The sequence below is a fragment of the Stegostoma tigrinum genome, chromosome 22, assembly GCF_030684315.1.
Source record: "Stegostoma tigrinum isolate sSteTig4 chromosome 22, sSteTig4.hap1, whole genome shotgun sequence".
NCBI lineage: Eukaryota > Metazoa > Chordata > Chondrichthyes > Orectolobiformes > Stegostomatidae > Stegostoma > Stegostoma tigrinum.
In genome coordinates, this window is record NC_081375.1 from 56,221,860 (window position 1) to 56,235,376 (window position 13,517).

At 46.5% G+C, this 13,517-nt stretch overlaps 1 protein-coding gene across 2 annotated transcripts in view; it reads right to left on the reverse strand.

Moving 5' to 3' along the window:
- xylt2 (xylosyltransferase II) overlaps positions 1–10,558 on the reverse strand; it is a 264,687-nt gene extending 254,129 nt beyond the window's left edge. For both annotated transcript variants that reach the window (XM_048555300.2, XM_048555299.2), the window contains exon 1: positions 10,416–10,558. In XM_048555300.2, the coding sequence (XP_048411257.1) occupies positions 10,416–10,547 (132 nt within the window). In that variant the 5' untranslated portion in view covers positions 10,548–10,558. The remainder of the gene's footprint in view (positions 1–10,415) is intronic.
- Between the last annotated feature and the right edge of the window lie 2,959 nt (positions 10,559–13,517).

Sequence of the window (13,517 nt, forward strand, 5' to 3'; positions counted from 1 at the left end):
GTCTTTTTATCTCTGTCTTAAATGGTTAACTCATTACTTTAGGATCTTGGGGTGGCACAGTGGCTCAATGGTTGGCACTGCAGCCTCACAGCGCCAGGGACCCAGGTTCGATTCCAGAACGGGTAACTGTCTGTGTGCAGTTTGTATATTTTCTCCATGTCTGCATGGGTTTCCTCCCACAGTCCAAAGATGTGCAGGCTAGTGGATCGGCCATGCTAAATTGCCCGTGGTGTTCAGGGGTGTCTGGGTGGAATGCTCCAAGGGGCGGTGTGGACTTGCTGGGCCGAAGGGCCTGTTTTCACACTGTAAGGAATCTAATCTAAACTTTGGGATAGTTGGCCAAAAATCTGTAGTTTGAAAAATGCTAGAGTCCAATCAAAAAGAAATAGCAGGACAGTTAGAAAATCTTAAAATAATTAAACAGAAGAGCCAACTGGAATCAGTTATAACATTTCTCCAGCAATGACAGAAATTGAGATAAAAATTATCAAATGCTTCTTGCTTCCAACTAAATGGAACCATCTATAAGCCTATCACTACACATCTGGTTATCCCAGATTTGAGAAGTTTTCAAGTGCGGATGTACTTTATCAAAAGGAAAAGGACTGAAATGCTAATGACACAGAACAATATGGCAGCAACTGTACTATGCACAGTTCTGGTTACCCTGCTATAAGCAGGATATAATTAAATTGAAGAGAATGCAGAAAGTGTTTACAAGGATGTTGCTGGGACTGGATAATAAGGAGAGGCTGGATAGATTGGTACTTTATTCACTGGAGTGCAGGACGTTTAGGGATGACCTTGTTGAGATTTATAAAATCATAAGTGGCAGTAAAGTAATTGGCAAAGGTCTTTTCCCTATGGTAGGGGAGTTCAAAACTAAAGGGCATATTGCTAAGGTGAGAGGATTTAAAAGGGAGCTGAGGAGTAAGTTTTCCCACACAGGATAATTCACATGTGGAATGAACTTCCACAGGTATTAGTGCATGCAGGTACAGTTATAACATTTAAAAGACATTTTGACAGGTACATAAATAGTCAAGTTTTAGAGGGGTAAGGGGCAAATGAAGGAAAGTGGGACTTGTTTAATTTGGGAAACTTGGTTGAATTGGATGAGTAGGACCACAAGGTCTGTTTCCAAGATGTACTACTCTATGACTCAACAGGTTTGGGAAAGGGCAACCATTTTGACAAATTTGCTAGAGATATAGAGTCACAGAGTCAGCACGGAAATAGACCCTTTGGTCCAACTAGTCCATGCCAAATATAATCCCAAACTAAACTAGTCCCACCTGCATGTTCCTGGACCACATCCCTCCAAACCTTTCCTTTTCATATATCTATTCAAATGTCTTTTAAACATTGTAATTGTACTTGCACCCTTCACTTCCTCAGCAAGTTCATTCCACATGCGAACCATCCACTGTGTAGAAAATTTGCTCCTCCTGTCAGTTTTAAATCTGGTTTCTCATTAAAAACGTGCTCCCTAGTCTTGAAATACCCCATCCTAGAGAAAAGACAACACCGGATTCATCCCTCCCATCGACAACCAGGTTGTTCCTACTACCAGTATCCATGTATCAACACCATTCCGCCACGCCTCACACCACCGCACCCCCACCAATTCTTTATCTGCAGCGCCCCCTACCGCCATATCCAGTCCTGAAGGAGGGTAATAGCTGAAACATTGACTTCTCCTTTCCTCTAGATGCTGCCTGGTTTGCCAAGTTCTTCCAACCTCTTGGTTGTCTACCTTGTGTTCCAACATCTGCAGTTTTTTTTTGTCTCCCAGCATTAACTCTATTTATAGCTCTCATTACTTTATAAACTTTTACCATAACACCTCTCAACCTCCTACGTTCCAGTGGAAAAACATCCCAGCCTATCCAGCCTTTCTTTATAACTCAAAACTTCCATATCCAGCAACATGCTGGTAAATCCCTTCTGAGCCCTCCACAGCTTGATAATGTCCTTCCTGTAACTGGGTGATTTGAACTGGACACAGTATTCCAGAAGAGGCCTCACCAATATCCCGTACAACCTCAACATGAATTCCCAACTCCTAACTCAAAGGACTGAGCAACAAAGGCAAGTGTGTCAAATGTCTTTTTAACCACCCTGTCTACATGTGATGCAAACTTCAAAGAATACTTGCACCCAAAGGTCACACTGTTCTACAAAACTACTCAAAGTCCTACTCTTGGCAGTTGTATCAAAATGCAATACCTCGCATCTAACCAGATTGAATTCCAGCTTCCATTTCTCAGCCTATTGACCCATTTGATCGAGATCTCTTTGTAATCTTTGAAACTCTTCTTCACTGTCTACTATGCCACCAATTTTGGCATCATCCACAAACTTACTAACCACGCCTCCTATTTTCTCATCCAAATTATTTACATAAATAACAAATAAAAGAGCACCCAGAATATTGAATACTGCTGGTCACTGGCCTCCACTCTGAAAGCAGCACTCTGCCATGCCATTACATTTTTCTGATGGAAGTGTAGCATTTCCTGCGGTTGCAGGGGAAGGTGCCGGGTGTGGTGGGGTTGGAGGGCAGTGTGGAGCAAACAAGGGAGTCACGGAGAGAGTGGTCTCTCCGGAAAGCAGACAGGGGTGGGGATGGAAAAATGTCTTGGGTGGTGGGGTCGGATTGTAAATGGCGGAAGTGTCGGAGGATAATGCGTTGTATCCGGAGGTTGGTAGGGTGGTGTGTGAGAACGAGGGGGATCCTCTTGGGGCGGTTGTGGCGGGGGCGGGGTGTGAGGGATGTGTCGCGGGAAATGCGGGAGACGCGGTCAAGGGCGTTCTCAATCACCGTGGGAGGAAAGTTGCGGTCCTGGAAGAACTTGGACATCTGGGATGTGCGGGAGTGGAATGCCTCATCGTGGGAGCAGGTGCGGCGGAGGTGGAGGAATTGGGAATAGGGGATGGAATTTTTGCAGGAGGGTGGGTGGGAGGAGGTGTATTCTAGGTAGCTGTGGGAGTCAGTGGGCTTGAAATGGACATCAGTTACAAGCTGGTTGCCTGAGATGGAAACTGAGAGGTCCAGGAAGGTGAGGGGTGTACTGGAGATTGCCCAGGTGAACTGAAGGTTGGGTTGGAAGGTGTTGATGAAGTGGATGAACTGTTTGTGGAACAGTCCCTCTTCCACACCTACACAGGCCCCAAACCCCACCTCTTCCTCCGTTACATTGATGACTGTATCGGCGCCGCCTCTTGCTCCCCAGAGGAGCTCGAAACAGTTCATCCACTTCACCAACACCCTCCACCCCAACCTTCAGTTCACCTGGGCAATCTCCAGTACACCCCTCACCTTCCTGGACCTCTCAGTCTCCATCTCAGGCAACCAGCTTGTAACTGATGTCCATTTCAAGCCCACTGACTCCCACAGCTACCTAGAATACTAGAATACACCTCCTCCCACCCACCCTCCTGCAAAAATTCCATCCCCTATTCCCAATTCCTCCACCTCCGCCGCACCTGCTCCCACGATGAGGCATTCCACTCCCGCACATCCCAGATGTCCAAGTTCTTCCAGGACCGCAACTTTCCTCCCACAGTGGTCGAGAACGCCCTTGACCGCGTCTCCCGGAACACATCCCTCACACCCTGCCCCCGCCACAACCGCCCAAAGAGGACCCCCCTCGTTCTCACACACCACCCCACCAACCTCTGGATACAACGCATCATCCTCCGACACTTCCGCCATCTACAATCCGGCCCCACCACCCAAGACATTTTTCCATCCCCACCCCTGTCTGCTTTCCGGACAAACCACTCTCTCCGTGACTCCCTTGTTCGCTCCACACTGCCCTCCACCACACCCGGCACCTTCCCCTGCAACCGCAGGAAATGCTACACTTGCCCCCACACTTCCTCCCTCACCCCTGTCCCAGGCCCCAAGATGACTTTCCACATTAAGCAGAGGTTCACCTGCACATCTGCCAATGTGGTATACTGCATCCACTGTACCCGGTGTGGCTTCCTCTACATTGGGGAAACCAAGCGGAAGCTTGGGGACCGCTTTGCAGAACACCTCCGCTCGGTTCGCAATAAACAACTGCACCTCCCAGTCGCAAACCATTTCCACTCCCCCTCCCATTCTTTAGATGACATGTCCATCATGGGCCTCCTGCAGTGCCACAATGATGCCACCCAAAGGTTGCAGGAACAGCAACTCATATTTCGCTTGGGAACCCTGCAGCACAATGGTATCAATGTGGACTTCACCAGTTTCAAAATCTCCCCTTCCCTCACCGCATCCCAAAACCAGCCCAGTTTGTCCCCTCCCCCCACTGCACCACACAACTAGCCCAGCTCTTCCCCTCCACCCAATGCATCCCAAAACCAGTCCAACCTGTCTCTGCCTCCCTAACCTGCTCTTCCTCTCACCCATCCCTTCCTCCCACCCCAAGCCGCACCCCCATCTACCTACTTACCTCATCCCACCTCCTTGACCTGTCCGTCTTCCCTGGACTGACCTATCCCCTCCCTACCTATACTCTCCTGTCCACCTATCTTCTTTTCTCTCCATCTTAGGTCCGCCTCCCCCCTCTCCCTATTTATTCCAGAACCCTCACTCCATCCCCCTCTCTGAAGAAGGGTCTAGGCCCGAAACGTCAGGTTTTGTGCTCCTGAGATGCTGCTTGGCCTGCTGTGTTCATCCAGCCTCACATTTTATTATCTATGTACCCAATTGGCAAGCTCAACCTGAATGCCTTATGAACTAACTTTACAAGTGACTCTACCATGCGGAACATGTCAAAGGCTTTACTAAAATCCAAATAAACATCTACTGCTCTGACATTAAAAATCTTTTTGGCAACTTCCTCAAAAAACACAATCAAATTTGTCAGGCATGATTTTCCTCACTCAAAACCATGCTGATTATCCCTAATCAATTTTTACCTCTCCAAATGTTTATATATCCTACCTTTATAATCACCTCCAACAATTTACCCACAACCAAAATCAGACTCACAGGTCTATAGTTCCCCGGTTTCTCTTTACAACCTTTCTTAAACAATGGTACGACATTAACCACCCTCCAGTCATCACACACCTCAGCCATAGTTACATATGATGTAATTATTTTTGTAACCGATCTGACTTTCTTCCTTTGCTTCCCGCAACAGTCTGGGATACATCAGATCAGGTCCCAGAGATTTATCCACCTTTATATTCTCTAAGATCTCCTGAACTTCCTCTATTGCAAACTGTTTTTAAAACATCAAAGTTTATTTCTCCGCATTCTCTAGTCTCTATTTCTTTCTCCTCAATTAAAACTGACCCAAAATATTCATTTAGTATCTCTCTCATCTCCTGGGCTTCAACACAAAGATGACCTCCTTGATGTTTAAGAGGCCCGATCCTCTCTCTGGTTACCCTGTCGCTCTTAATGTATTTGTAGAATATCCCTGGACTATCCTTAACCCTATCTGCCAATGCTATCAAAAATTCCATCTTTGCCTTCCTTATTTCTTTCTTTAAAATGCCCCTACACTCTTTATATTGACTCAGAGATTCAAGTGAGCCAAGTTGTCTATATCTAAAATAAAATTCCCTTTTATTTTTGACTAGAACTGCACTATCTTTACTTATCCATTGTTCCTTAATCTTACCAGCCTTACCCTTCACTCAAACAGGAACATAAGGCCTTCAAATTCTTGTCACCACACTCCTGAAAGCTCCCACTCATCAGATATCTAGTCCAGCCAACCTTTTTGAAAATTCTTGTCTCACAGCACTGAAATTTCCTTACTCCAATTAAAAGATTTAACTTTTATCGAAAGCTTATCCTTTTCAATACCTATTTTGAAACTAATGGAATTATGATCGCTAGACCCAAAGTGCCTCCAAAATTTACTTCAGCCACCTGCCCTGCCTTATTGCACAGAAGATTGCTCTAGTAGTAGGGTCCACATTTGGATAAAGGAAATTTTCTTGAACGCATCTGAAAATTTCTTCACCACCCAAATCTTTAACACAAGTAGTCCCAGTAAGTGAGACAACAAGGTGTAGAGCTAGATGAACACAGCAGGAGAGCTGACGTTTCGGGCCTAGACCCTTCTTTAGAAGGGTCCTGTGATGCTGCTTGGCCTGCTGTGTTCATCAACTCTACATCTTGTTATCTCAGATTCTCCAGCATCTGCAGTTCCTACTATCTCTAGTCCCAGTAAATGTTTGGAAAATTAAAATCCCCCATTTTTATGAACTTATTATGCTTTTATGTATCTGCGATCTCCTTACATACTTGTTTGTCAATTTCCTCTTACTACTGGGGGCCCTTTAGTATAATCCCATCAGTGATATTTCCTTTCTTAATTGTAATTTCTACCCATATATTTTCACTGGACAATTTTTTTAGAAATATCTTCCCTTGTTACAGCAATATTCCTTCAGTAAAAACACCAGTACCCCCCACCCCTGCGCCTCTGTCCACTTTCTTGCCTTCTTTTCTATCCTTCCTACAGCCTCTAAAACCCAGAACATTGAGCTGGCAGTCTTGTCCAACTCTCAGCCAAGTTTCCATAACAGCTATGACATCCAAATCCCATGTTCTCAAACATGCCCTGAATTCATCAGCCTTACCTGTAACACCCCTTGAATTGAAATAAATGCAATTTAGATCTTCAGAGTTACTACATACTCTGGCACCTGTATTTTTTTTCTAATCGATCTGCTCTCCTCAGATTCAGAACCATCCCCATCAATCCTTCTGTTTACACTACTATTTAGAATTCCTCCACTTCTTCCCCCCCACCACCCCAGTATAAAGTCTCCCTACCTTAATGGAATGAGCAAATCTCCCAGCTAAGATATTGATTTCTTTCCAGTTGAGGTTAGACCCATCCTTTCTGAACATGTCTTTTCTATCCCATAAAGCATTCCAATTGTTCGAACACCTGAATCGATTAACACCACACTGGCTCTTCAGCCGTTGATCTATCTCCTTTAACCTTTGACTCCTTCCCTCACTTGAGTTTGGCATTGGGGGTAAACCAGTAATTGCTACTTATAAGGTTCTATTTTTTAATCTTCTACCTAATATCTTAAATTCACTCTATACTGCTTCAGTCTTTTCCCTAAAAATGTCATTCCTACCAATGTGTACAATAATTCCTGGCTTCTCAACCTTACCTTTAACAATATGCTTGAAACGTTTACAGTCCTTAATCGTAGCACTAGGAAAGCAACAAACCATCGTAAATTTACACTCTCTGCCACAGAAATTCCTGTCTCTGCCCCTGACAGGACAATCCTCTATAACAATAATTCTATTAAATCTTGCCAAACAATGACTAATATAAGAATCATGCCAAGTGTCCTATAACTGACTGGTCCTTCCATTTTCCTTGGAGAGACTATCTCCTTCTACAGTTGCGAAAACTGAATATTTATTTGATGGAGGAATAGTCACTGGAGACATTTGAACTGCCTTACCTTTCCCAACAGTCACCCGTTTATCTGATTGATCCTGCTGTGTAATAACTTTTCTAAATCTCCTAGCCATCTCACTCTGTTACTCATATATGTACTTAATAACATTAAGCCTAAAAAGGGAACTTACCATAACACCTTACAGACAAAATAAACTGTCTTTCATTACCTCCAGAAAATAATGTTAAAGTGGAAAAAATTAAAAATTTGTATATCAAACATATAAAACTTCAATAAACTCAACCACTGAGCCAATTAACTGAAAGATTCCTCTTCAATAAATTCGTCGAAGTAAAAAAATTCTCCAGAGCCATCAACATGTAGGACTCTCCAAAACGAAAACACAATTCATGTCGACAACATCCCTCATCACATCTCTCATCAATCCTCCTTGCAACTTCTTCAGAAGAATCAATTAATAAAATACAACCTTCCTCCACAAAACCATGCTGAATATCTTTGAATAATCCGTGCAGTTACAACTGTTAATTCTATCTCTCAGTACCTGATTACCATAATTTGCCCAACACAGAGCTCATGCTGACTCGTCTGTAATTTAGGCTATTCTTTGCAATCCTTGTCTGTATCTAGTGAAGAATGGAAAATGATCCTCAAACTATCCAGAGTTTCCTCCCTGGCTTCCCACTTTCCAAGAACGTCAGAAGTCTAGTTCTTGCCGTCACATTGTGCTAACTTTAACCAATTTTTTACACTCCTCTTCAACTAAAATACCTGCTCCAACCCTCTCCTTTGTGAAAACAGAGATAAAATACTGATTAAAAACACTGCCCACATTTTCTGCATCCACACGAATTTTACCTTCTATATCTCTGATATGCCCAATCCTTTTCCCTTGATGCAATATTAAAATATCACTGGATTATACTTGACTAGACAATGTTTTGTCATATCCTCTCCTTCTGAACAATCAGGGGCTTTGGCATAGCTGTACCACCCATTTCCTTTTGGAGATATGTCTGCCGATTACTTTAAATCTGTACTGTCTTGTTCTCAAACCTTCCATGAATGACAGTTTCTACCTGACTACTATGAGCACACATTTCATGACTTTGAACACGTCCACAAGATTTCTTTCAATCTTGTCTTTTCCACAGAAAACTGTTCCAACTTCTGGCATGGGATTCAGGGAAATTTGGTTGTCTGGATACAAAACTGGCTGTCCAATAGAAGTCAGAGGGTGGTAGTAGATGGAAAGTATCCAACCTAGAGCTCGGTAATCAGTGGTGTTCTGCAGGGATCTGTTCTGGAACTTCTGCTCTTTATGCTCTTTACAAATCACTCGGATGAGGAAACGGAAGGTTGGTTTGTAAGTTTGCTGATGACACAAAGGTTGCCAGAGTTGTGGACAGCATGAAATGCTGTTGTAGGTTGCAACGGAACATTTTCAGGATGCAGAACTGGGAAAAGAAGTGGCAGATGGAATTCAACCCAGAAAAGTGTGAAGTGGTTCATTTTGGAAGATCAAATTTGATTGCAGAATACAGGGTTAATGGCAGGAGTCTCGGCAGCGTGAAGAAACAGAGAGATCTTGGGGTCCACGTCCATAGATCCCTCAAAGTTGCTACTCAAGTTGACAGGGTTATAAAGAAGACGTATAGTGTGTTGGCTTTCATTGGCAGGGGAACTGAGTTTAAGAGCCATGAGGTTATGTTGCAGCTCTGTAAAACTCCAGTTAGACCACACTTGGAATATTGTGTTCAGTTCAGTTCTGGTCACCTCGTTATAGGAAAGACATGGGAGCTTTAGAGAGAGTGCAGAGAGGGCTCAGAATGGTTGTTTTCCCTTATGAAAAAAATGTAGGACTCAAGGGCGTAATCTCAGAATAATCAGTTGCCCAATTAGGACCGAGACAAGGAGGAATTTATTTTCTCAGAGGGTGGTGAATCTCATTGAATTCCTACAGCGTGGAAACAGACCATTTGGCCCAATAAGTCTGCACTCACTTTCCAAAGAGCATCCTACACAGACTCAACCCCTTGCAAGTCCAATGGTTAATCTAACTAACCTACACAACCCACTATGCGCAACTTAGCATGGGCAATTCAACATGGCCAAACCATCTAGCCAGCACATCTTTGGACTGACAGTGGAAAGCAGAGCACACAGAGGAATGCCATGCAGGCACAGGGAGAATGTGCAAACACCACACAGACAGTTGCCCAAGGTTGAAATTCAATCAGATCCATGGTAGCACTAACCACTGAGCCACTGTGCTGCCCCCTACGATTCTAAGAAGATGAATCTGTGGCATTCGTTACCACAGAAAGGCTGTTGAGGTTAGGTTATTAAGATAATTCACGGCCAAGTAGAAAAGATTTTTAATCAGTTAGGGAATTAAGGAGGCTCACAGAAAAGTGAAGCTGAGAATTATCAGATCAAGTGTGATGTCATTAACGGTGGAACAGATTGATGGGCTGAATGGTGTACTTCTAGGAACATTATATAATCTTATGTCTCCCAGGCTAGTGAGTGGCAATTCTTTATTTCATTCATTGTTCTCTCCCTTTGCAGAGTATGCCCCATCTCTCTCTCTCCCTCACTCACTCACTATCCGTTTCAGCATTCTTATCTCTCATCTCTTAACTTCTCTTTATTCCTCTTCCTTTCTCCTTGCAATTTCTACCCTCTCCCGATTCCCTCTCCCTCCATTTCCATCCCTTCTTTTCTCCCAAACCCCTCTGTCCAGCTCTCCTCCTCCCCACCCCCCGCCCTCTACATTCCTTCACCCCAAACCCCGATTACCATCTGCCCTCCTTGAAAGTCAACCTTCCCCCAGTCTCTTTCCTTACCCCATTCCCAACCTTTCCATGTTTTAACTCATTCTTTGACTTCCCCTCCTCCTGACCTTACCTCCCACCCCTCTCCATCCTCCTTGCCTTAACCTCACCTCCTTCCCACTCCTCCCTTTCCCCTTCCTTGTCCTAAGGTATCCCTCCCCACCTTACCTCCTCCTCCTCACTCTCCAGGCCGCTGAAGGTCCACACTGCCAGACTCTGCACGATCAGAACTGCGACAGCGGCGGCCGCAGCCGCCCGAAATCTCCAAGCGACTTTCCGAGGCCTGATCCGGACCACCATCTTCCCCAGGAGCGGGGCCGCGCCAGGCTCGCTCCCGCTGACTTGCTGCGACCCGCTGGTGCCCGAGAGCGCGGGAACAGGCCAATTTCCACAAACTGCCCGCAGAGGGCGCGCGCGCGCACAGAGCCGCCTCCTTCTGTTTCCCAACGTGGTCGCATTGCAGTACCATCCCCCACCAGCCGTCACCCAAACAACAGAGCCCAACGCCCCACACCCCCACCATTTCTATCTCCTTCCGCAAATCCACAAACCTGTCTGCCCTGGTCGACCCATTGTCTCAGCCTGCTCCTGCCCCACCGCACTCATCTCCACCTATCTGGACTCCATATTCTCCCCTTTGGTCCAGGAACTCCCTACCCACGTCCGTGACACCACCCACGCCCTCCACCTCCTCCAGGACTTCCAATCCCCTGGCCCCCAATAACTCATTTTCACCATGGACGTCCAGTCCCTATCCACCTGTATTCCTCATGCAGATGGCCGCAAGGCCCTCCGCTTCTTCCTGTCCCGCAGGCCTGATCAATCCCCCTCCCCCGACACCCTCATCCGCCTAGCTGAACTCGTCCTCACCCTCATCAACTCCTCTTTCGATTCCTCCCACTTCCTCCAGACAAAGGGGGTGGCCATGGGTACCTGCATGGGCCCCAGCTATGCCTGCCTCTTTGTAGGTTATGTGGAACAGTCCCATTCCGCACCTACACAGGCCCCAAACCCCACCTCTTCCTCCATTACATCGATCACTGTATCGGCGCCGCCTCTTGCTCCCCAGAGGAGCTCGAACAGTTCATCCACTTCACCAACACCTTCCACCCCAACCTCAAGTTCACCTGGGCCATCTCCAGCACATCCCTCACCTTCCTGGACCTCTCAGTCTCCATCTCAGGCAACCAGCTTGTAACTGATGTCCATTTCAAGCCCACTGACTCCCACAGCTACCTAGAATACACCTCCTCCCACCCACCCTCCTGCAAAAATTCCATCCCCTATTCCCAATTCTTCCACCCCCACCGCATCTGCTCCCAGGATGAGGCATTCCACTCCCGCACATCCCAGATGTCCACATTCTTCAAGGACTGCAACTCCCCCCCCTCCGCAATCGTCGAGAACGCTCTTGACCACGTCTCCCGCAACACATCCCTCACACCCCGCCCCCGCCACAACCGCCCCCAGAGGATCCCCCCCCTCGTTCTTACATACCACCCCACCAACCTCCGGATACAACGTATCATCCTCCAACACTTCCGCCATCTACAATCTGACCCCACCACCCAAGCTATTTTTCCATCCCCACCCTTGTCTGCCTTCCGGAGAGACCACTCTCTCCGTGACTCCCTTGTCCGCTCCACACTCCCCTCCAACCCCACCACACCCGGCACCTTCCCCTGCAACCGCAGGAAGTGCTATACTTGCCTCCACACCTCCTCCCAGGCCCCAAGGTGACCTTCCATATCAAGCAGATGTTCACCTGCACATCTGTCAATGTGGTATATTGCACCCGGTGTGGCTTCCTCTACATTGGGGAAACCAAGCGGAGGCTTGGGGACCGCTTTGCAGAACACCTCCGCTCGGTTCGAAACAAACAACTGCACCTCCCAGTCACAAACCGTTTCAACTCCCCCTCCCATTCCTCAGATGACATCGTGGGCCTCCTGCAGTGCCACGATGATGCCACCCGAAGTTTGCAGGAACAGCAACTCAAATTCCACTTGGAAAACCTGCACCCCAATGGTATCAATGTGGAATTCACAAGCTTCAAAATCTCCCCTTCCCCCACTGCATCCCAAAACCAGCCCAGCTCATCCCCTACCCCCACTGCATCACAAAACCAGCCCAGCTCTTCCCCTCCACCCACTGCATCCCAAAACCAGCCCAGCCCGTCTCTGCTTCCCTAACCTGTTCTTCCTCTCACCCATCCCTTCCTTCCACCTCAAGCTGCACCTCCATTTCCTACCTACCACCTCATCCCGCCTCCTTGACCTGTCCATCTTCCCTGGACTGACCTATCCCCTCCCTACCTCCTCACCTATACTCTCCTCTCATCTTGTTTTCTCTCCATCTTCAGTCTGCCTCCCCCTCTCCCTATTTATTCCAGTTCCCTCTCCCCATCCCCCTCTCTGATGAAGGGTCTAGGCCCGAAACGTCAGCCTTTGTGCTCCTGAGATGCTGCTTGGCCTGCTGTGTTCATCCAGCTTCACACTTTGTTATCAATGGTTAACACTGCTGCCTCACAGCGCCAGAGACCCGGATTCGATACCACCCTCGGGCGACTGTTGGTACTGAGCTTACATTTTCTCCTGGCGTCTGCGTGGGTTTCTTCCCACAGTCAAAAGCTTAGGTGGATTGGCCATGCTAAATTGCCCAGAGTGTTCAGGGATGTGTAAATTAGGTAGGTTCTAGGGGGATGGTGGTGGGGTTGGATAGGATGCTCCAAAGGGTCAGTGTGGATGTGTTGGGCCGAAGGGCCTGTTTTCACACTGGAGGAGATTCTATGATAAACCCCTTCTCACTCACCCGCTTTCTCCCTCTCCTGTTCCCACCCCAACCACAAACAAGTCACTCCCTCTCAGCCACTACCCCATCTCTTTCAATCCCCACCCACAACCCTACCTCCCTTTCCCCACAACCACAAACCACATTAGCTTTAATACGTGTTATCACAACTCAGCAAAATTAAACCAAGACCCACAAATAGTCCCTCTAAAAGGTTCCTAATCTGACTTCTGAATAACTAATCCCATTAAGTAATTTCCAGGCATCAATTTTTAATTATTCAGTAAATAATTAAACAATACTTAAGTATTGGTTAAGATAATTATTTATTTCAATTAAACAACAGTAAGCTGTTTCATGTCTGTGCTTTAAAACCAAAGCATTTGTGTCAATCCCCATTCACACAAAAAAAACCAAGTGCAGTGAAGGGACAAATAAATTACAAAAAACTGGCCACATGACTTAAAAAGCTTTCAATGT